Source organism: Agelaius phoeniceus, chromosome 11 (genome assembly GCF_051311805.1).
Source record: "Agelaius phoeniceus isolate bAgePho1 chromosome 11, bAgePho1.hap1, whole genome shotgun sequence".
NCBI classification, from domain to species: domain Eukaryota; kingdom Metazoa; phylum Chordata; class Aves; order Passeriformes; family Icteridae; genus Agelaius; species Agelaius phoeniceus.
In genome coordinates, this window is record NC_135275.1 from 8,628,061 (window position 1) to 8,652,143 (window position 24,083).

At 51.4% G+C, this 24,083-nt stretch overlaps 1 protein-coding gene and 1 long non-coding RNA gene across 3 annotated transcripts; both read right to left on the bottom strand.

Annotated features, from left to right (window-relative positions):
• Positions 1-499: 499 nt before the first annotated feature.
• DUSP7 (dual specificity phosphatase 7) lies at positions 500-8,802 on the bottom strand. The gene is made up of 3 exons (XM_054640024.2): positions 8,107-8,802; positions 5,394-5,822; positions 500-2,900 (listed from the first exon to the last, which is right to left on the bottom strand). Exons 1-3 carry the CDS (start codon positions 8,516-8,518, stop codon positions 2,593-2,595), a joined length of 1,149 nt encoding a protein of 382 aa, XP_054495999.1. The 5' UTR covers positions 8,519-8,802; the 3' UTR covers positions 500-2,592.
• A 2,856-nt stretch (positions 8,803-11,658) lies between these two features.
• On the bottom strand, positions 11,659-22,562 carry LOC143695024 (uncharacterized). 2 transcript variants are annotated; one of them, XR_013183897.1, is made up of 6 exons: positions 22,234-22,562; positions 20,161-21,305; positions 17,715-17,808; positions 17,103-17,303; positions 15,249-16,943; positions 11,659-15,050 (listed from the first exon to the last, which is right to left on the bottom strand). It is a non-coding gene; the product is annotated as an uncharacterized LOC143695024 (long non-coding RNA). The 2 variants fall into 2 exon arrangements; XR_013183896.1 differs by having other exon boundaries at positions 15,249-17,254.
• Positions 22,563-24,083: the final 1,521 nt, after the last annotated feature.

Genomic DNA, 24,083 nt, shown 5'->3' on the forward strand with positions numbered 1-24,083 from the left:
GCATCCCCTTCCCCAGGGATGCAGGAGGGGGCTCCAGCTCTCCAAGAGCCCCAGGATAACCCATCAGGTGGTTGCCCACAAGCCCCTGACTTCTTGCTCTCCTACCAAAATAAAGTCTGCTAACACAACAGTTGTGGGCAAGGCCTTGCGATGCCTTTGCAGGCCAGGCTCAAACAGTGAACAAAAGTGTCTTTAGTTTATCTATTTATTTTTGGCACAGAGGAATGGCTGGGGTCAAAGCCAGTCCCATTCTCAAGCTGTTCTTTGTTCTCCAGTTTATCCAATACCCCCTGTCCCTCTCCTCGCCCGCCCACCTCCCCCTCTCCATTTTACCACAGGTCTTAAAAATTAAGCTGTGCATGAAACCAAACACCACACTTGAACACAGCCCAGCAAATGCTCTCCATGGTCACAGAAGGATCCTAATCAACCATAAAAAATGGATAAGAGCAGCATGCCCTTATATGGGCAGAGGCTAGACAAGGATCTGACACAAACATCATTTTTAAAGAAAAAATAATATTTATTTGCAATATAAACAAAGTCCCAATATTGGATCAGTATATATAGGGTCACTAATTTTCCTTCATAACTCAGAAAGCAGAACCATTCCTCACTAACAAGCTCTCATTTGTACTAATCAGAAGATGCATCTTATTTTTTTCCTTTAAAGAATAAAGACCACTAACAGCACAGGAAGCCTTTACAAACCAGCTTAGCTGTAATGCAATAGAGATGCACTGTCAAAAAATCCCTGAAAAAATAAATTCCTCTATGAGGTAAGATGCAATTAGGATATTCTCAATTTTCTCACTCACAACTATACGCCCATTCTCCCTTCCAATGACCCACAATCCCAACATTGTGGCAAACAAAACCCAACAAACAAACAAAAAACAACCAGAAAACAAGAAACAGAAGCTCATTCCAACATTCTGATAACATCTTTAACGAAAAGAACAGTTTCAGGATGTGACAGCGTCAAACATTCCTCCAGATGGAGATTTTTTTTTAATATTTTTTATTTTTCTTGAAAAAAGTACAAAAAACTGGATATTTAGAAAAAAATCCGTGGCTTTTTTTTTTTTTTTTTTTTTCACTAACATGAGAGTTAAAGTGGACAGGGAGGGGGGAGAAAGGAGGGACTACATTGCAGCCAATAAAGAAATCTCTAAATCCGTTCTGCCCTCCTCCCAGAAATTATTACCACTTCCTCCCCTCCCAGCTTGGTAAAAGGAGTTTGCCAAACACTAGCCAGAAATACATACAAGTCTTCTCAGAATAGAAGGCACGGCATAAAGTTATTCGAAAGAGGAAGAAAAAAAAATCAGAACCTCTGTTGAAAGCTCCAATCATCTCAGAATTTGCCAGTTAATATATATATTCATATATATATATATATATATATATAAAAATTCTCTGTTACAATGCTCTCCTCATCATTTCCACACCTCTTCACTCCCCTCACGCGCTCCATGCGTGACGATCGAGTCCTGTCCCGCCACACAATCCTCGCTCTGCTCCAGGCGCTCGCTGCATTCCCCCTCCACCCCGCACACGTGGGAAAGATTCCAGTGTGCACAAGAAACGCCAGCACTGCAACTACCTTCTGGACTCGGGAAGCTGGAATGGTTTCGGGCCAGCTGGATGACGTTAAATCAGTCAACAGGCAGCAGAGAATGAAGCCGGGCTCAGACATGCTTCTACCAACTCTGGAGGCTACGAGAGTTTTACCTCTGGCAATAGCAAACAGTGTTTTTGGCAGGGGTGGCATTAAAAAAAAGCTTGCGGCTTAGTCACCTTGGCTGAATCAGTGCAGAGTTTGTGATTGTGAGTGCAGGAGTGGTGAAGGGGTTGCGGTTAAGCCCAACTGGCCTTCACACATAACAAAGCTTCCTACCAGATGCTAACAACAACAGCAGCAGCATGTATCTCTCTCTGGAGTACCCAGTAATATGCCAGGACATACCAAGGCTTCACAAAGTGTGCAAAATGCATTTGGTCAATATAAACATTTGATTAAAAAAAATAATAAATGATCAAACAAGAAACAGAATAAAATACTGGTTTTGCAACCTGGTCTGTACAAACAGTCAAGAACTTACATGTCTAAAAAGAGTTTGAACCCAAAGCTCGAGTAAGATCTACCTTTTCTTATTTCTTTTTAAATCAAAAAAAGTAAACTTGGGTTTTAAAACAGTCTTGGCCCAACACCTTTTGTTCAAGGTTTCCAAGTGCATAAATCTCCTCATTTTCCACAGCAAGCTAACCCCCGGTAGCTCTTCACACGTGTGCGTGTTCTGACAGTCTCAATGGACCCAGGAGAGCGGTTATTGCCGGTGACAGCTGCGTCCGAAACGCTGTAACATCGCCCCTGTTAAATAACCCCCTGTAAAAACACTACCTCTTGAAACCACTTGGATCAGGATACTTAGTGAGCGGCATTAGCCTTCCTAAAGCAGCGACCAGGCACCTCTGCCCAGAGAAGCTACTCATCTCAGAGCTGCCTGGCTAGACAGAGATTTTCGTAAGAGTTGAAATACTCAAGAGAAGTGATTCGATGCTCGAGGTCCCGACCAGGCAGTGTCCTCTTCATGTGGACTCCAGAGTGTTCAGCTGGAACAGGTTGTGGTTGGTGGGGGTGGTGAAGTAGAGCTGTTCACTGGGCGAGCGGTTGTCACAGGGGCTGTTGAGTCCCAGAGTCCTCTCAAAGTCCAGGAGTTGGCCCATGAAGTTAAAGTTTGGGGAAATGTTGGATTTTTTCCTTTTCACAAAGTCATAGGCATCGTTCAGGGACAAGTTCAGTTTTTGCATCAAGTAGGCGACAGTGACCGTTACGGACCGGCTGATGCCAGCGAGGCAGTGAACAAGGATCCCACACTTCTTGGAACGGGCCTCATCTGAAACAAGACAAGGGGAAGGGGGAGTCTATTATTCTGCACCAAAAACACATGGCTTTGGAGCAGGGCCAGGTGGCAGCTGCAAGCTCCCAGCACCACGATGACTGCCAGAGCTGGATCCCCTGCCCCTAGTGACACCATCCCATGTCCCTGGGACACCCACATCTCTCCCCACAGGGCTCCTGAGATATTCCTGCTGCACGGCAAAGCTGCACATCCCCAGCAAGGCCAAGCACCTCATGTGCTTGAGAATTATCAATCAGGTCTAGCAACACATCCCTTGCCTAGGGAACATTGGTACCCTCTACTCAAGAGAGTTGGAGCAACCCACAGGAGGCAGATGAAGCTGGAGACAACAGCTCCAGGGAGATGCTGGTGGCTGGGCACAGCACACCCACCTCAACTCCAACTAAACCAGGGAAGGCTGTGCACTCAGGGCAAGGCTGCAGCCCAGCACTACATGAACTATTCTGCTGTTCCTGTCCTCCTACCACTAGAAAGTTACATGAATGCAGCCAATGCCAATTTAAGCGGAGTCTGAAGTGCAGGAACTTCCCTTATTGTGAAATTGTTCTTTAGGATCGACAGAAATGCACTTCACCACAAACAAACGCTTGTGTTGGAGGAGGCTCTCAGGATGAATGGTAGCGGGAAGCAGGAATGCAGGCTGGACCAAAAAATGGCGAGAGAACAGCAGCGAAATTTCCCCTCCCTTGCCACCAACTGAAAAGCACACACACACTCATTGTCTCTCGCACAGCCGGAACAGCGTGATCCCTTTATGAATTGACATCTCAGTGCTGAAAGAGGGACACGCCACTGAGAGCACTGAATGCACGCAAGTACCCAGCGCTGCCTCTACTTCTGGGCAGCCCTATTTGAAGTCAGTCATTTGACTGAGAGCTTGGTGGGGAGCGAAAAAGTGGCAGGAGAAAGAGGATCCTCGGGCAAAGCCAGAGGTAAGAGACACTCTGGCACCGTAAGTGCAGGGAAGGGCAAAGAAGAAGCAGGCAAAACAAAAATCCAGACCCAAGCCACAACAGGTTTTCTGCCCAGCCTCCAAAACCAGGCAAGAATTTCCAGTAGGGTGGGCAATCACCGCCCAGTGTACCCAGCCCTCCCCCCAGGCTCTCCTGTTCAACATTTTTCCAGACATTTTTGCCTTTCATCTGACCTGCACAGCATTTCTTGGTGTTTGGTTTTAGAGTGAGGTAATCCTCCATTTCCTGTCATTAACTGGAAAGCACAAGCTCGGTGTTCACAGAGACATGGGCTGACTGGAGCAGACAGATCCCAAATGCCACATGTCAGCAGGGAGGGACACTGTACCTCACCCTGACGTTTAAAACCCTGCTCATGCAGGAAGTGCAGATGGGACATCAGACAGGTCCCCGTTGCCACACTGAAGCAGCAGCTTCTGACCACAGTCATGTTACTGGAGGGCAGAAGCTGGGGGCAAAGGAGAATGTGTGAGAATCAGGGTTTCTGACAGCTGAAGAGCAGCCAAGGATCCACCACTGCTCTGCCCCATTTCAGGCCTTACAGCACAGCCAGTGCAAGCTATGGGGTTTGAAATGGGCTGCATAGGCTTCAGTCTGCAGGCAAAGGTCACCCTCTCCTTTACCCGTACAAGTGTTTGTAATCAGACATGAAGCCATGGGGCTTTCAATAGTTAACAGTGCTATTACTGCCTGTGCCATTCACCTCCATAAAACAGCTGATTAGGCTAATGACTATCGTGAGCAAACAGCACGGGTCAGCCTGGAAGTGTACAGCCCTGTTCAGCCCAACATACACTTCCCACAGAATAAGAAGTAATTCTCAAAGTCAAGGCTGGCCTAAGATAAAAGATCTTCCTTCCTGAACCCCACCACCACCAGCCAAAACTGTCACAGGGGCTGCCTACAGAGCAGTTTTTCGATCCAAACCCTGCAGTTTAATTATAATCACTAACTCATTGTGTTGACACTTACCTTAGGAGAAGTATCCATACAAGGAGTTAGTTATGCTGGGGTGACTTACAGCAGGATCCCTATTAGACTAGCAAATCCCCTCAGGAAAAGAAAACACACACACACACGCACTCCCTGATTTTAACCACATTTGGGGCTAAGGAATTGCTGGCAGCAGTCACACTAAAGCAGCTCCCATCCCCAAGCAGAGCAGGCAAAGGAGCTCCCCACTGCCTGGGTTCAGCCATTTCACAGCAGTGCAAATCCCCACACAAGGGCAAGAGGCAGCGGGGCCAGTCCAACCACTTGCAGGTAGTTCGGCTGAGGTGCTGCAAGAGGGCTGAATTTTGGAAGGGGAGGCCTCTCTGAACACAGCCAGGGTGAGATGCACCAGATGTGCCCCCTCAGAGCGTGACACTCTGCTGCTAAACTGATGCTGTGCCCCGGAGAGGTGAGGCTGCAGACAGCAGCAGCCCTGGGAAGCGGCACACCACATTCCCAAGCGGTGAGTATGAAAAGAGATGTTCTGCCAACTACCTACCAATGAAAGCAATGGCCTCGGGAAAGAACTGCGAGAGGTTCTGGCTCCAGTGATCTGAGATGGGGATCTGCTTGTACTTGAACTCTCCGTCATGCTCAAACATGTTTGGCAGGTTAGGAGTCACATTCAGGATGTACTTAATGCCGTATTTGCCCAGGACGTCCAGGTTGGTGGAATCTTTGGCACAGCCCAGGTACAGGTAAGGTAGGATCTGGACTGGAAAGGCAGGCTGATTGCTCGGGATGGGGCTCCCGTCCGACTCCGTGGCACTGCTGGGCTCCCTGTCGGATTCGCCATCCGAGCAGTCGGAACTTATCCGCAGCCCTCCCAGGCCAAGGACCGATGCTGGGGGAGAGTTGCTGGGTGAGGAGCTGTCAAGGTTTGTCTCGCAGTGCTCAGAATATTCAGTCTGAAACTTGTTAAAGCCACCTGGGAAGGGGGAAAGGAGAGAGGGAAGGGGAGAGGCAGAGACAAAGAAAAAGATGTTTTAATCTTCAGGATGGGAAATCCTTCTACCGGTGAACATATTACTCAGAAAGTCTTTACCAGCAAGAAGTTGGTATCCCTTCAACTTCACAGCAAGAAAAGCATTTTCCTGCTCCCTTATCTTCCCTGGGCAAACTGATACTGAGCAAACAGGTCCCAGGAGAGCAAGGAGTGGTCCTTGCAAAGTTCAATATTGCCTGTGAAAAATAGGGCCAAATCTCAACCACAAAAGAAAGAAACATCCACAAATAAAATCAAAGCCAAGACACAATCTCACCGTGCCAGCTTCTCAAAAATAAGGGTCTGGGGCAGTTTAGGCAAGAGCTATTACTGCTACTTAGAGAGAAAAGTATCCGTGTCTGAAAAGACAGATCAGGGACAACCACCACACACTCACTCCAGGCACTAAAACCAACGAAATTATTCACCTCCAAGCAGGAAAAAAGACCCTAAGTTTTGCCACGGACTGATACTCGAAATTATTTTATCACTATAAAATAAGTTTTGCAACAGAGCAGTGTCACAGGTTTGTTCTTCACCCAAACCACAGCAGGGGCACAGAGGGATGGGACCCTTCACGTCTGCCCCTAATACTTTTTTCTCCAGCTCTTCAGCTCGGCTGCTTGGGAAGGAAGGCAGAGGCAGGAAAGCAAAAACCCCACGGATCTACCTCCTTTCCAGGCGGTATTAAAGCAGAGCTCAGCCACCGGGATCTGACACTGACAAATGGTTTAATTAGAAAGGGCTCCTGGAAACTTCGTTAGTGGGTTCGGCGGTTGTGGCGGGGTCACTGAGCAGGACAGACAGCTCCTGCCACATCCATTCATGAAAAAGGCTCGTCCTCGCCCTCCTCCTCCCCCCGCGCCGCCAGACAGCGCCGAGGAGCCATTTTGGAATTTTAATTAGAAACATTTCCCACCGAGGCTCCCGGAAAAAGGCAGAGAAAGGGGCTCAGCTCTTCCCCTGCGCATCGGGGAGAGCTGAGGAGTAACTTTAAAACCGCTCCTTCCTGCCGGGTATAAGGACGATGGGGAGAGAAACGGGAACGCAAAGCGAGGAGGGAGCAACGGAGCCCATGGGGGAAACCCCAAACCGGGATGGGATGATGGGATGAGAGACTCGCCCAGGGGCAGGGATCGGAGGGTCGAGGGGGAATGGGATCAACCCCTGTGCTGGCCCCTCACCATGTTTTGAAGGAGGCGTGTGCGGGCTGCGCAGCCCCGAGGGCTGGTCCCCAAATACCTGACTGTCCCCCTGCCGCCCCACCCCGCCACCTGGGGCTTCCTTGACTCCCCAAAAAAGGTCTATATCAAGGGACAGCCGTGTTTTTTAAAGAGCCGCAAGTGGCAACTTTCTTGACCACTCTCCCCCACGCACGCTCCCCCGCTCTCCTGTTATTCCTGCCTCAAAGCCGCCACCCAGCGACCGGACTGGGAGCACTGGGAGGATGGGAAGGGTCCCAGCAGCCCAGCTGCGGGCTCTGCTCAGCCCGCTGCGATCTTTCAAAATGGCCAAAAAACACCCAAAAAAACCAAAGCTCCCAAAGCGCCCCCAGCCCTGGCGGAGGGACGAGTGCGGGGTTCGGCTCCCCTGCAGGGCAGGTCCCCGCTCCCCATCGCCCTGTCCCGGGGGAGCAGCCGAGCTGCCCTCCCCGAGACCAGCACTGCCTGGCAAAGGGGGAGGAAAACCTTAGCGAGGGCTTTTGCGTTATGTGGGGAGATAAAATACAAATAGAGAAGGGCTCTCTTGCCCCCCAAAATCCGGCCATTCCTCCCGGAGGGCTGGAGAGGAGCCTGGTGCCGGCGCGGGGAAGCTCCCTCCGGGCAGAGGAGGCGAGGGGCACCCGGCGCTGCCCAGCCGGGATCCGCTTGAGACGGGGCAGCGCTGCAGGGGCCGCGCCGGCGGCGAGCCTGGGGGGCTCCTCCCGCCGCTACCGGGGAGGCGACGCAGGAAGAAGCGGGGCGCTCCCGGCCGCTTCCAGCCTGCGACCATTTTGTGCGGGGGATTAAAGCGGGATGCAGAGGAGGGGAAAAAAAACATAGAGAAAAATGGAAATAAATCAGGCAGAACGGATAAGGGAAGGAAGCAAAAGGAGTCCAGCCACCTTCGTCCGACCAGGGGATGAGCACCCTAGGGATGCAGCGGCCGGCCAGGGGCTGCGCAGGGGGACACGGACAAGGGCTGCGGGAGCGGGACGGGGCTGGAGGGAGGGCGAGGGGCACCTCACCTTTCAGGTAATAGGCTTTGCAGCCGTCATCGCGCAGCTTCTGGAGCAGGAGCCCCAGCACGGAGGTGGCGGCACCGCTGTCCTGCCAGTCGGCGGTGGCCTCGTCGTAGAGCAGCACCGTGTCGGCCTTGCAGCGCTTAACGAAGCGCTCCTTATCCTCGTGGTTAGGGATGATGGAGCGGATGGGCAAGTTGCCCTTCTTAAGGCGGCGCAGCATGAGCCCGGGGATGGCCAGGTTGATGGCCGTCTCGATGTGCGAGCTCTCGAACAGCTCGTGGGGGCGGCAGTCGAGCAGCAGCAGCGAGCGGCCGCCGCCCGACTCCAGCTCCTCCTGCAGCCACTCCGCGCTCTTGCACGGCATCGCCGCAGCCATGGGCGCCCGCGGGGAGCTCCCCCAGACCTGCGTTTTCATGGGGCTCGGCAGCGGCGGCCGCCAGCGCCCGGTCCGCCGGCCACCCACGCGGCGTCCGGACGCGGCCCCGCTCCGCTGGGTCGGTCTTGCGCTGCGCCGGACGCGGCTCCGCTCAGCACGGCCGCGGGTGCGCGGTGTGTGCGGCCCGGAGCGCGGCGGCCCCCGTCCTGCCCTAGGCGCTGCGCCCCATGCCGGCGGCCTCAATTAAAGCGGCGCTCGGCCGGCGGCTCGGCGAGTCATGCCTCGGGAGGCGGGGCGGCGGCGGGGCCCGCGCCTCAGCCCCGCCCGGCGCCGCGCCGCGCACACGCCGGCCCCGCCCCCGTCCGGCCCCGCCCCCCGCGCCCCCACAGCCAATGAGGCGCAGCGGGGGGAGCGGGGTGGCCCAATATGGGCAGGGGCGGGGCCACACCGGGGGCAGAGCGCGGGAAGGGCCGCGGGGCCGCGGGAGCCGCAGGGCACCGGGCAAGGCACCGGGCACCGGTCACCGGGCACCTCACCTCACCGCACCGCACTGAACCGCACCGGGCACGGCATGGCCCACCGGGGCTGACCCCCCGCCCTTCACCCGAGCGTGGGCTTAATAAAAGGCTCAGGCGGTGAAGTGACCCAGCCCGCGGGCCGGAGGGCGCGCAGGCCCGCGTGGGTTCTGAGTGGGTCGTGCCCAGCCATGTTTGGTCTTTGACAGGAACTCACAGTTCCAAAATAAAATCGACTGAGACTCATTAAGCCTCCGCATTGCCTCTCGTTCTCAGAATGAGCTACAACATAGATGTTTTTATCTGTGCATCCTTGTTTATTTTTAGAGTATCTTCCCTGTTGGTATCCACTACTATAAATACAAACCTTTTGTGCTGCAACACTAACATTTCAAGACAGGAATGTAACTGGAGGCACCCTTTGGTTTCCTTCCATCTTTTACATTCCTTCTCATGTGAATCAGTCCTCTGGTACCAGAAGTTTTCCGTGCCTCACACAAACTGTTCCTGTTACAAAATAGATTTGATCTTTCTCTTTTTAATGAGCAGGATGACATTAAAAATGTGGTTCTGTATGAGCCACTTCTACTGTAATCTATTTTCACCATGCAGGCAGTCAAACATTGGTGGATTGCTCAGAGAGGTTGTGCAATCTTCCATCCTCGATTGATTTCAAGATCCAACTCAACCATCCCCAGGTAACCTGGCCTGCCCCCAGGGCTGACCCAGCTTTCAGCCAGAGATTTGACTGGAGCTCAGCTGTGGTCTCTTCTCTCCTGGGTTATCCTACAAACCCCGGCTCTCCAAGTTCTTGTAAGCATGAGTGGGAATCATTCCTTCTCCTCAGTCTGGGACAGATAAGCCATTCCATTTTTTTCTCCCTAACTTTTCATCTCTTTAGCCTCTTAATATAAACTTTGTCAGCACACACTGAAGTGAAGAGGCAGGTCTATTTCACCAGAAGATTCCCAGGCTCAGCAACCTGACTAGGTCTCCTCAAGTTTTTTTCCCCAGCTGGCTGAATTTCAGCCAGAACTGGGCTGTACCTTGTGTAACAGGAAAAATATTGCTCTTAAAACACTCCCCCACACGCAAACAAACACGTGCACACACAGAGTCTCAGTTGTAATGTTGTTGAGAACTGTGCTGTTCAAATGGCATTGTCTCTAGGCAGAACTTCAAATTGATTTGTATCTGAAGACACTTTTCTTCTGGTCAAAATCTGCTTTTCTCAAAGCTGAGATCTACTACTGAAACCATTTCAGAGCCACTGTCTCTCTCACAGTCATTTATAGACCCTTAACACATGAAATATGCCAAGAGGGCTATATTCCTGAGCCTTTAGTAAAAAAGCAGCACTTGGATGTGCAGGGGTCCCTGCCTCCTTTCAGTCTAATTCCTAAGGCTGGATCCTAATGAAAATACTGACTTAAGACAGCATTTGAGCAGATGCTTAACTTTGAGCACAGCGAGTGTCTCATTGCAAAACACTCTGTGATTTCAGCAGGACCAGGCTCTGAACCATTCATGGATTTCATTGGCATCAGCAAAATAAATGTCTTGTTGTACATCGCTTTTTTTGTGACTCAAGTGTGCCCAAGAAAGCGGAACAGCAGAAGCTGTCCACTTCCCCTTGCCCGGTTTATTTTTACCACTGGTTGCTGTGGGAAGCTATTGTGATTCAGTGTGGCAGTAGGAAGTTCCTAACACTGCTCTTTGCAGCAGAGGATGTTGAGGTTCTTATGCAAGCCACAGGCACAGTGAAAATAGCTGACCTTTCAGAATGTTTATCAAGGCACCTCCAATTCACAAGGGGAGCAGCAGCAGCTTGTGCAGAGAGCTAAAATCTGGGTCTAAAGTCCCTGTTGTGCTGAAAACAGCCCAGAAATCTTACAGGGATCCTTTTCGGTGGTGCGAGGGAGGCAGGTGTAGCCGCCAGCGTGTGGTCCTGTGAAACCAGAAGAGAAATGTTTCACCTCCATTCTGCGGTCGCATCAGCAACCACATCAGTTTCGGGACAGGCTCCAGACGCGTCACCTGCGGAGACAAGTGCAGATTTCACTCTGAGAAGGGCCAAAGCAAAATAATGTCACTTAACAGAAGGGCGACACCCTCTGCCTGCCCAGCTGGGACCTGAGGGCCACTGGAAGAGCTTCCCCTGGCTGCTCCGGGCTGGCCGGGCAGGGTCGCGGTGCTGGGTGCCGGTGCCAGCCCGTGGCCGTGCTGCCCTCTGGAGTCAGCCGCTCACAGTGCGCCCAGGCAGCCGAGGCACCGGCCCGCCGCCATCCGGGACTGACACCCGCGGGGCTTCTCCCGTCAGAGAGGAATCCCTGCCTGCAGAGAGCTGCGGCCATCCCCCGGAATCCCCACGTTTCCTGAGACATGGCTTGCAGGCTGGGGCCAGGACATGGTGTGCCAGCACCTCCTTCAGCCCAGCGCGGCTGGCAGGGCTCAGGGGTGTTGGTGGTGTTTGTCTCCCCATGCACAAGGCTTTGCTGACAGGCAGAAGAACAACACTTGTCCAGAAATGGCCCCTGCCTGCCAGCCCAGAGCAGCCAGGAGCCAGGGGAAGCTTTTCCAATGTCCCTCAGGTCCTGGCTGGGCAGGTAGAGGATGTCACCTTCTGTTAAGTGACATTATTTTGCTTTGGCCCTTCTCAGCTCAGGTCCCAAAAGCTCCAAGTGCTCGTGACAAGGACTGCACAAAGTGATAACCACTCTACATGTGGATTCATGAAATTGTAGAATATCCTGAGTTGGAAGGGACCCACAGGGATCATTGAGGCCAGCTTCTAGTTCTGCCCAAGACCATCCCAAGAGTGCCACCACGTGCCTGAGAGCATTGTCCAACCCTTCTTGAACTCCAGCAGGTTTGGTGACCACTGGCCTGGGGAACCCAGGGTTTGCCATCATCCCCATACCACAATACCAGACCTGACCCAAGTTTCTAATACAGGTTGTGTGCATCTTTCTGGCTGTTTTTCTGCTGTGGACAGGCTCCCTCCTCCAACAGTCCTTCTGCTTGATGCCCAGTGCAGTGACCAGGCAACTCCCCCTTGCCCACAGCCCCATCTTGCTGGCTTGGCTTCAGAGTGCTTTTGTCTTCACCTGTCCCCACCTCCCATGATGCTGGTGCAGATGCCAGGCTCAGGTTCCTCATTTCCATCACCACCACCTCTCTTTTCCCAGATTCTCTGACTGCAGAGCCCACAGGCCTTTTTGATGTTTTAGAAACAAAGACCATGAGTCATGGCAGAACACAAGGTAAGTGCCTCATTAGCAGATGCCTGCCCAAAACCCACTCCAGGCCCTGGCAGCCCCTGCAGAGGCATCATTCCCAAGGATGTGACAGACCCTACTTTGAGCCAAGGAGGGAGGCAAGATGTGAGTAAAGGGCAGAAGGTGTCACACCCCTAGAGGATGCATGGTACTACCTACAGCTTAGGTGAGGAAGGGGCTCCTCAGGATTTACAGAGTAAAGTAAATTAGAAGCTGGTCAGAAGTTAATATATATTTTCTTCTTAAAAATGAACCTCTGAAAAGCTTTTTTTTTGTAACCTGCACTTTCTCCACAACACTTCACCCCCAAAGGATTTTCCTTCCAGCCTCTCCCGCAACAAACCTGGGCTGTAGCAGCTGAACCTTCATAGGACTTACCTTCTCACCACTCATCAGCTGTTTGCTACATCTAAGAAGTGGTTTCAGGTATGATTGGTGGCCCAGATACCAGCCCATAAAGCTACTAAACTCTTCTAGAAGGAGTTTCACCTGGCTCAGGTGCCTGTGATCGAATATCCATCAGTACCAAGACAGGAAGCACCTTCCTGGCAGCTTAATGCTGGACTGGCAGCTCAAAGCTGTGTTTTGTGAGCAAGATTTCAGCTGGGAATTTGCTCAGGTAACCTGGGCCCTCAGGCCAGCTTCTGGTTTGCTCTGTGACGTTGAGTGAATCCACAGTTTTGTGTACTTCCCATGTGTAGAATGGGGCTGATACCTCCCATCACCTTTGCAAGAGTTTGGGTGCTAAGGAACCAGGCAGGTGGGCTGGTGTGATGTTAACATCCTCTTGCAGCGCTGAATTTCTAGGACTGAATCACTTTTTTCTATCTTTAAAAATAAATTTTTAAAAAAGACTTTTTATTTAACTTCAGCTTCCCTTCGTAATTACTTAATGTAGTAGGAGTTATTTTGTCAGGAGAGGGCACTTGTTGATGGTTTACCCCATGTTTCATTAATGCATGGAAGAGGTTAACTCCTGGTAGTTATGGTAGCAGATGCATGGTTTTAACAGGGGAAAAAAAAATCCCCAATTTTACTTTCTACTCTTGCACTAATTTGTGACTATTTTTATCAATGTTAGCACTGAGCCAGGGTAAAAATACTCCCTAGAAAGTTTAGAATTTACATTTGTCTTCATATATATTCAGCAGAAATCCAGCTCCCCAGCCTCCGCACTGCCTAATCTGGACTCATTAACTTCACCCGCCCCCGAGAAAAATGTCAGATGACTTTGGCCTGGCGAAGCCTTTCACCCACAAACACTCAGCAGGAGGGTCCAAGTCTCCTGTCTGCAGCAAACAATCCCCGTGGAGCATCAGCTCTGGCACTGCAGGCATCCAACTCAGCCATGGGAACAGATTCACGCTTCCTAACACAGCCCTGCCTCGGGGCAAAGTCTCCGATGTTGGGCTCCATCCCGTGGGGATGCTGAGCCCTGGAAGCATCTTCCACATGGCAAGGCAGATGGATGGAGGCTGGGGAAGAAGCACCACAAGGAGAAACCTTTGTGGAGCATCTCCTGAAACACAAGGCAGCCACAAGCATGTGGAACTGGCATTGCCAGGTCCCAGGATAATGCCATTTTCCTTCTATTAAATGGACATAACATTTGGCTCTCTGAGATGCCCTTTTCCTGCACAGCTGGAGACTTTCATGTCAATGTGTCAATGAACTCTGCTCCAAAGACAACAAAATTGCTCTCTGGCAGGTTCCTGCAGAAGCAGCAAACCATCCCCTCCTGTGCAGTGGGGCCATTACCATCTCACAGGGGCACAGCAGCCCAGAGGGGCTGAGGCTGGAGGTCCCTCTGAGGAGTGTCCAGTCCAGCTCCTGTCTCACAGCAGCTTCTCTTAGGGCAAGTATTGCCCCTACTATTGGGTATGCCAATATCTCCAAGGATGGAGGCTCCACACCTTCTCTGGGCAAGGTGGTGCAGTATTTCACCATCCTCACAGTGAAAAAGGGAACTGACATGTCCCGTGCTTCAATTTGTTCCTGTTGCCCTCACTGGCCACCCAGGAAAAGTCTGGCTCCATGTTTAGGGTTTGAGGAAAGCCCTGAATTTTCAGGAAATGGGTGTGTTTTCTATGAAACCCAGGAGAGAAAGGGGGCTCATGTTTAAGCTGGAGCCAAGAGCCCAGAGGCTCCCCCAGCAAGGGAGGGCAGCTCCAATCTAATTAAACTGAGAAAACATCCTTAAGCATCACCATTCCCCTTCTTCCCTGCTTCACTTCCTGAGCTCCAGGCTCCTTCCAGAGGAAGAACTGGAGAATACTTAAGATTATTTATCCTTTTAGCAGTAAGTTTTAAATGAGGAGGTCTGGAAGCTGCTCCTTAGAAAATTCTCCCCTGCAGAGGACCAGAGGAGGGGAAAGCTCCATTGTTCCTTTGGCATGAGACCCTCAGAGTCTGTCACTGCAATGATGGAATAGGACAGGACACTTATGGGACTTAAGAAGCCAATAACATCTCCCCTGGCTCGGGCATGTGTTGGACACAGCCTGCACAGCCTGGAGTTGAATACAGACCTCCATATCCCATTTATTCCTCCTTTTGCATGCCAGAAAAACCCTTCCTCCCTAGAAAAGAGTGAAGCAAGAGAGAAATGGTCCAAGACATGGAATGCAGGACCTGTTGGTGCTGTCTGAGCCCCGGCCCTTGGCTCTGCTGGGCTCCATCCCTCCCTGGCTCTGCAGATCCAGCACGGCGCCCGCCCCGCACACGTCAGTTCCTCGGCAGCTCCTCCAGACAGCCAGGCTGTTTTCAAGAAGCAATTTCCTGCAGAGGAAGATTTTTTTTTTTCCAAGGAGCCTAAGTAGGGACTTCCTGGTGCAGGCTTTTCATGGGAAACCATTGTGAGAACAGCTTCACCACCCACCAGGAAGGGCTGTCACTGAGCAGGCTGCACCCCACTCTGTGTGCCCAGCCCAGCTTCCCAGTGCATGCCCAGGGGCTGAGTTTGTGACCCTCACTCACCTCCCCAAGCTGCTGCTGGGATGCTGACTTGTGGCAGGGGAAGTGGACAGATGGTGAAGATCTGGACGGGGTGCAGGCAGTGCAGAGCCTTCCAGGGAAGGTTCTGCATGGCCTGTCCCTCTGCTGGGAGAAGATGTGGGAGAAACTGAGAGGAGACATAAAGACTTCACCTTACTTTGGCTCTCCAGCCTTTGCATTTTCCCTCCTCACTATTCTGCTGGTCTGATTTCAAGCATGGCCACCAGCTACCAGGACAGGCTTCTCCTCACACAGAGCTGGGTGTCACTGCTCCTCAGCCTGGTTCTGGGAGGCACCTGGGTGCTCCTCTGAAATGCAAACCCTGCCAGGGCTTCTCCCACTGCTGCAAGAGAGGGGCAGCCCAGCTCAGCTCTGCTGTGGTGGAGCCAGGGCAGTCCCAGTGGCTTTGGCAGCACTGCCTGGGATTTACACCAGAGCCCAGAGGCAGCCCCAGCACCATGGCAGTGCCCCACAGCCCTGGCTATCAGTGAAACCCCAAAATGTACCAGTTAAACCCTCAGCCAACACAGACCCTGGGGCAGCAAGTTGCACTGTGCTGCTGCTTTTCACCATGGGTGGTGTTAAAGCCAATTTTTGTTTATGTCCTTTTACTCCAATGAGCTGTGCAGGTCTCCCAGACAGTGCATGTTCCCTTCAATGCTGCTTTTCATTCAGGCAGTTGTTCTGGTTTGAGTGTGTTTTGTGGCTATGGATGGAGAGGCAGCCCAGACTCGTGCCCTGCATTGAGCTCTCACCTGTGCTGTGGCAGCACTGCTCTCCCATGGAGAAGTTCTGCTGGACATCTGTGAAGATGCTCTGGCTCCAGAGGTTTTTTCCTTGCGTCAAATTCTCTGGTTTTGCAACCTCTCACTGCAGTTGAAATAAAACTAAACAACAACCAAGAATCCATTTCCATGAAGCATTTCAGGAGCAAGGGGCTGGTTCCTCTTTCAGAGCATCAAAAAACAACTTCTATTTTCCTCACAGCATTAGCAATGTTCAGCTGAGCCCTGCTCTTTTTTCCCCCAAAAAAGTTTAGTTTCCAGGAAACAGGACTTTATTTTGAACACAAAGCATCTCTTTGGCCAGCCTGAGACTCTTGGGTACATTCACAACTTTTGAATACACATATACGACCTACAAGAACAGGACCCAGCATAGAGGGAACTGAAACAGGTCTCAGGGAAGAGCCCAGTCCCTTCCCAACCCACCACTGGCTCTATTGTGTGATGCTGGGCAGGTCCCTTCCCTCTGCCTGTGTCCTGTTTTCCAAGCCTTGAACTGGGGTTTAAGTCCATGCAGGACTCTGCTGGACCTCAGAGTTGGCAAGAAGTATCTGAAACACTCAAAAGGTGCCAATCCAGTTTCTGGCAGCAGTGCTTGATCAAGCTGATTGTGAGAAAGCACCACTGGCTCATGGTCAGCTCGTTATCCATCAGGACCTCCCAGGTCTTTACCTGCAAAGCTGTTTTCCAGCCAGCTGGTCCCCAGTTTGTACTGGGTCATTGTACTGGTGAGTGGGGTCATTCCTCCTTGGGGGCAGGAGCTCCTACTCCCTTTGCTGGACTTCACAAAGCTCCTCTTTGCACATTGAGGTCCTTGTGAATGGCACCCTGGAAAGTGCAAAGCCAGGGGAGCAGGGAGAGCTCACAGCATTCCATAGCTCAGGTGGTGGATCTTGGAGAAAAGGATGGAGTTGGAGACACACATCCCTTCCCTTCTGCCCACAACAGAGGGGGGCACCAGCCTAGGGACACCCAGGGCACGAGGAAAGGGGGATCCTGCCAGCAGCTGGTGCCATCCCAGCACACACTGTGCCTGTGCTCCTTCACTCACCATCTGACAAGCGAGGAAGCAGCGCTCAGGGAAGGAGGTGACCGGGCAAATTCAGTAAAGACATCGCAGGGAATGAGTCACTGGCTCTGCGAAAGAAGCCAGGCTCTGGAGGGAGAAGGGCAGCAGGAAAGAGGAACACTCCCAGGAGATGGCTGCAGGATGATTAAAGGCTTTTACTTGGACCTTGCATCGGAGACCCCCCTGCCAGAGGAGTGAGAGCAGAGCTCTGGGTGAGCCCACAGAGCAGCTGCTGCCCATGGGGACACAGCAGTGGGAGGCTGCTCCCAGAGCAGGAGAAATCACCCACCTAAGCCAGGCTTTTCTCAGGAAAGGCTTGGCTCTGGTGGTGACATTTCTCTTGGGAAATATTATTTCCTTGAAAACCTTCAGGTCAGCTAAAAGCTTTTAGCACAGTGGCACCAGACACACTGAGCTGGTTGAGTCAGAAGGTAATTTCCAACACATGTAAGGCAACTTCCGAGGACAAGAGAGATTCATCACCATGTTTTCCTGGTGACACCTTCAGTTGTTTTGCTTCTAAGAATCAGCCTTTTGTTTACTGTTTTAGCTTATTTCCTTGTGGAGAGCCTTTCATTTACTCCCCAGCATTACCTGTAGCTTTTAATCCCAGCAGGTGAAGGAGGTGGAAGAGGAACAGCTCTTCAGCAGCAGGGCCAGTGTGCCAGAAATGGTACTTTTTTTTAAGCTGTTCATAAAGATAACAAGAGATGAAAAGGTTGTGTCAGGAGGGGGATCTTCTCTAGTTGGAAAGCACGAAATACAAGAGCACTGCTGTCTCTTCTGCTGGGGCCCTGGCATTTCTGATCTTACTGCTCCAAGGGTTTGCCCTATGGAGCAGATGCCCCAGAAGGGCAGCCAAGGTGGACGGGTGGATGGGAGAGAAGCTGCCAAGGGACTCACACCCATCCTAGAGGGGCTGCAGTGCCTCAAAGAGAGAAGAAAATCTGTCTGGAAAAAAAATCTCAGAGCCCAGACTTGTTGGGTGAAAGGTGTTGGAAATGCAAATCATTAATTTAAAGAACTGGGCCAGGAACCAGGGGTGCCAGGCTGAGCTGTTATCTGCTGCATCAGCTGCGAGCCTGGCTCAGGATTTCAAAATAAAATTAGACTTGCAGTATATGTCTTTAAATATTTAAATTACTTTCAGTAATTCATATGGTGACATTTAAACAAAGTACACCAAGCAAACGGCTCCCAGTGCTAAAAGGAAATGTTTGCAGGTAATAATATTTAATTTAAAAGGGAACAGCTGATATCAAGGCAGAATCTTAATGCTGAATTCAACCTACATTTCTCTCTCAACCAATCAGGGAAGAATAAAGACCCAGGCCAGAAAATGGTTAAAGATGTAGAGTGGTGTGATTGAAGTGCTGGTCCCAGACACCCCAAAGAGCTGTGAATTATATGGGTGCCCAAATATTTTCAGGATCAGGGCTGCCGTAGTTTTGTGGGCTCCTAGAGGTGGGGACAAGCAATTTCATGCTGGGAAGTGAGGACCACGGGGGCTTGGTCATGCCAACCCCTCCTGCCACACTCACCTGCCCTCCCACAGCCTTCCTGGGCCCTTTGCTGTGAGTCTGTTCCAGAAACTAAAGGGAAAATCCATCCTGGGTGCAAGCGAGCAGAGCTCAATGAAGTCAGCTCACACACAGCAGCTTCGCCGCGGTGCTGCCGGCCAATTTGGAGAGCTTAGCTGGGTCTGTTACATCAGTCACACTGGATTTCATAACATCAGACATTTCAATGAGGGTGACTCATTCTCTCTTGAAGGGTATTGTATGTATGAGCAAAGATGATTAACTTTTGCTGAATGGTATGATTTCTGGGATGGGAACTGCTATTAATTAGGAGCGGATCTCAGATGTTCACAAACCCTGTTTTCATGGCCTACTTTGTATATTTTTCTCCATTCTACTTGTTTTTTTAGCTCAGGATAAATATTAAAGTGCTCTTCCCTGCTATCTGGCACTAAGGCAGCCAGATGTCCAGCAAAGGCATCTGACTTTCATAGTCAGGCACGGCCCATGGCTCAGTTCCTGTGGCCAAGCTTCAGCTACTTGCCCTAAAAAGCTCAGTTTTCACATTAAAAGCAAACAAAACAAAATAAAAGGGAGCTTCCAGCCTGCACAAGTGCAGCAGATAAAGTACCAAGGGAGGTAAAATAAGCACAAGTGGCTCAGAATGCAAAATCCAAAGAATTATCCTTTCTCACCCTCCCCCCAAATTTTCTTTATCGAAAGAAAGCTGGGGGCTTTATGCTAATCTCATGCTTCTGGCTGTTGAGATTGAGGTTTGGGGGTTAACACCACCAAGGATCCTTGGGATAAAGAGTTTGCCAGGTTCAGGGAGAAAAATACCCTTTCAGCTGCACTGGCTGCAAAGCTGGACAATTTACCAGCACAAGGGTCAGGGTGTTCAGTGCCTTCCAGCACATCTGCAGCACCCAGCACTGTGGTCCTGCAGGAAGGGCCTGGAGAGATTCAGACCAGCCAGCTTGGAAAAGCCAAAGGAGGCAGGCATAGGATGGGATGGAGCTGTCCTTCCCCACCCCAGGCAGTGCTGGGGGATGCCAGGGAGCAGCCAGGCTGAAGCTGGGGACCTGACAGGTCAGTGTTTAACAGCCAGGCTGTTCAGTGGCACCTTGCCACCACCTCATGATCCCCAGCATCTCCCCTGGGAGGACAAGGTCCCCTCCTAGATCCAGCCTATCAGCTCCCTCTTGTCCTATCCCATGGCACCGGCAGTGAGCAACACAACATCCCACAGAGCCAGACATCCCACCCTGCTCCAGCTCCACTGCTGTGGGCAGTAAAACAGTCTGGGAACAGACAAACTGTGGTCAGTCCCTCTGCCTGGCCAGCAGGGAGCTGGAGGAAGTGTCCTGTTCCTGGTTCCTGGTGAGACACCACCATGAAAGTCAACTGTGACTTCCAGAGAGGGAAAGGAAGGGTCACAGCTCAGCCTGTATTCTTCCAGCAAGGATGAGGTTCACGTGCTTTGCCCAATACCCCATCCCCATGGCCCCTCCAGCACTCACAGCACTCCTCAAATGTCAGGCAGGGACTGTGAGCAGCAGTGAGGCAAACAAAGGTCACTGGATCTGTGCTTTTCTCCTTCCATCAGCTGAGGCTGCAGGAAGCTCCTGGGCACAGGCTGGAGAGCTGGTCCTGCTCCAGAGCAGGCAGCAATGAGGAGCATGAGAAGCAAACTCAAGAGAAACAATTGTTTGTAGTTAATTGAGACAAGAAGAGATGATTTTTTTTTTTAATTAAAATTCAGAGCTGGGCATTTGAGCACAAATGGGGGGTGAGGAGTGAAACTGCCCTGTGGGTGGGCAGCCCTAACCTGTGGGGGTTTGGAAGCTTTTGGGGCAGTGACTTGCTCTCCTCTACCCCTCCTGCTTGTCACCAGGCAGGGGGCAGACGGGTGACCTGCCCTGGCTCAGGCACTGCACCCAGGCTGGTGGCAGCACACCTGGAAGCACCTGCTGGCCAAGCCTCCCTGTAACCACCAGGCTCGCTCTGGAGAAGCTGGGAGGTGTGGGAGCATTAGAAGGCTTCTCCTTCCAGACTCAACAGTGAGGAATGTACACTCGAAACAGAGATAGGGCTGGTTTCACTTGTGCTGCACACCAAAGCCAACCATGAGGCTCTCGGAGATAAAGTGGCATCTAGGGGTAGGAAAACCCCACAATTCGCCTAAAATTTGCACCCATAAAACGGCACTGGCAGATCAAAGTGTGGATGTGTGATTCAGGCACAAGCCTGGGATGTGTGAGCCAGTGCCCAGGCGTGCAAGGAAGGCTGAGCCACGCAGCACCAAGGGTTTCCTTGGAGACTGACGCACGAGGGGCTTCTCCTCCACAAGCAGCACTTTCTCCCTGCCTTACCAGGCAAAGGAACACCCTAAATCCCATCCCCACCCTAAATCCCATCCCCACCCGGAGAGCAGCTGGGGGAAGGGGCAGTGCTGAGAGCCTCCAGCGGGGTTTTCCTCACCTCCGAGCACTTTTCCTGTTGCGCAACTCACTCGTGCTTCTAAAAATGCTTGCTGGAGCAACAGTCTCTAAGGCGATTTCCATAACAATGGGTGCAGAAGAACGATCCACGCTGCTGGAGCGATTTGCTCTCTCACACGCTTGCTGAGGACCGGGCACACCGCAATTCCAGTGGGGAGATGTTCCTGTCAATGAGAGAAAAGGAGTATTTGACTGAATTGCCCTCCGCGGCTGCTGGAAAGCTCCCCACAGGCACTGCTGTCCATTGCCTGGCCAGGGGGCACATGCAGGGCTCTCTGCCCTGCCCCAGGGCATTGCCAGAGTCTGCAGGCACAAAAACACCCACAGCAAAGGTACAAAACCATAGAAAATTCTTCCACACCTTTGGCTGGCGTGTCAGCAGTGCCCAGCAAACACACACCATGCAGGCATCTGTAGAGGGGCAGGACCCAGCAGCTGCACTCTGACATCAGCCAAAGCTCCTGCTCCACCTCAGGCCTTGGTCCTTACAAGGCCCCCATGTGTTTCTCTTTTATCTCACAGTTCTGGGTGCTCAGCCCCAGCCAAAACCAACCAGGTTTGCTCCTTCCCCACATCTTTTCCAGTTGACCCATTAAAATCAACACTCAGCCACTGCCTCCAGTTTACATCGCTCACATCCTGCCATTACAGCTTTGTTTAAATCCGTGCAGAGCTCAACCTGTTGTCAGACAGACACTAATTGGTGTGTTCCTAATTATTTGTTTCCATCTTAAAACCTGTTTTTCAGCAGATTGCAGCTTTATTTTAATACATGCTTGGCTAGAGCTTGATATACTGGTTGCCAGTAACCTAGACACAAATGGGATTGCATTGCGCAGGGGGAGCAGGGGAAAAAAAGAGACTTGAATTAAGAGCCTGTTCATAAAAATGAATTAAACAAAATTGTGAAACAAGCAGCACTGTTACATTGCAGAAGATTGTTTCTGTATTCCTGTTTCTACCTCTTCAAATAAGATGAACCTCTGCATTCACAAAAGGGCATTTAAAACATCTCCTTACACAAATGCTTTGACCACGTTTTTTTATGTCATCAAAGCTCTAAAACTTAGGGTTAATCCTTTTTATACTCACATGGTTGGTGTTAAAAATTAGCTCATCAGTGGGTGACCAAACCAGGATCAATCTCCAATTGCTTTCCCAGGATGTGAATGCAGATGCTCAGGCACTGTCCTCAGCCCCTTCATTCAAGCAACACCAACAAGCTTTTCCTCTTCCAGGAGCAGCCCCGGCCCTTTGTATCTTGGTCATTTTCACACAAGTCTTCAGAGGGCAGGAGAAGTAGCTGAGGTGCTGCTCCAAGGCAGCTGACACCTCTGGGACACACCAGGCAGCACAACCAGTGCTCTGGGGCCTGCCTTGCTCCATTCTCTCTCTGTAGCTCTTTCTCCTGTGCTGAGGATTTTGGGGTCTCCCATCTAAAATGCAATTAGGGAAACAGAGGCAATTAAACAAAAATAAAAACATATGTAATTTGCTGGCAAGTAACTTTTTAGTGCAGGCCATGTTCTGCACAGCCCTGACTAAAGCTGCTTGCAACAGTCTCACCTTTGGCTTCTCCTCTCCTGCTCCCTGCCTTTCCCTGGTTGTGGGAAAATGCAGCAAGAGCATCCCACAGACAAGAAAGCCTCAGTCCCCCAGCCCAGGGGTTGTGAGGACACCCACCCACCCACTCACCAGGACAGCAGGAGCCACATGAGGAGTGGCAGTGTGCAGTCAGCAGCACGCTGTCTCTCTGCCATAACCTGGCCTCTGGTTGTCTCCACAGTCAGCCACAGAGGCAGAGTGAAATCTTGCGCAGCTCTTTCCAGCAGTGGACACACTCTAAGTCATTGATTTCTCTGCAGGCTTTTTGTCAGCAGACAAAGGGGCTCAAGAGCTGATGCAGCCAGTGGGTGTGAAGATGTACTTCCCAGGAGGAGCTAACTGCTAGAGGGAATTGGGTTTTCAGTTGTCAACACAGTCGCCTGGGACTTTGTAGGAGACACCCAGGTTGAGGGCACAGCCCTGGTCCATCTTGCCCCTGGTGGGCAGAGGCCCAGCTGAGAGGCTGAGAGAGGGCAGCATCTCCAGATGAACCTTCTGGTGACCTTCTCCCTCCTGCAGGTCTTGGATTCTGTGGGATACATGGCCCAAAGTATCCCACAGAGGTATTCCATCAATGCCAAGCAGCATGGAGGTCACCTGGGAGAAGGCCTTGGCCAGGCCACATTTTGGGGTTGACTTCCTGGTTTGGTTCCTGTGGAGGAGCATCTCATGCAGACACATCTGCCTGCAGCCATAAACTGAGCCAGTGGGGATGAAGAGGGCCCATCACCTCCTCTTAGCCCTTCCCTATTTCCACACAAAGACATTTCTGGTGAGCTTCTACTCCTTTTTTTATACTAAAAAGGAAAGAAAAGAGGAAGATACGCACTTGATGTTAAGGAAATCTAACAGAGCGTGCAGCAATCCAACTGCTCAGACACATATGCCTCCTTCCTTCTGCTCCATACCAGCGAGGCTGTGCCATATTTAGATCTGGCTCCATCTCTCACAAACTTGACCAACTGTTCCTCCACAGTGTCATCTCTGCTTGTTTACCCCCAAACTGTTCACTGAAATCTTCAATTCAGTGAGGGGAAAATAATAATGATATTAATTTAAAAAAAGGTTTTCTTTTTAATGACAGGAAAAGCACTAAATGCCCAGAAAGGCAGATCATAACTGTAGTGGGTAAAGAGGTCAAAAGATCCCTTGGTGAGTCATCATCTCCATCAGGGACCTCCAGTGTGAGGAGGCAGAGGTGCTTCCTAGAAATGAGTGGCCCTGGGGTGCTCCCACAAGTGTGTGCTCCCACAGGAGTGGCCCTGGGATGCTCCCACAGGAGTGGCAGGTTCAGTGACCACACATGAAGGCAGGCACAGAGCTGTGGCCACACTGGG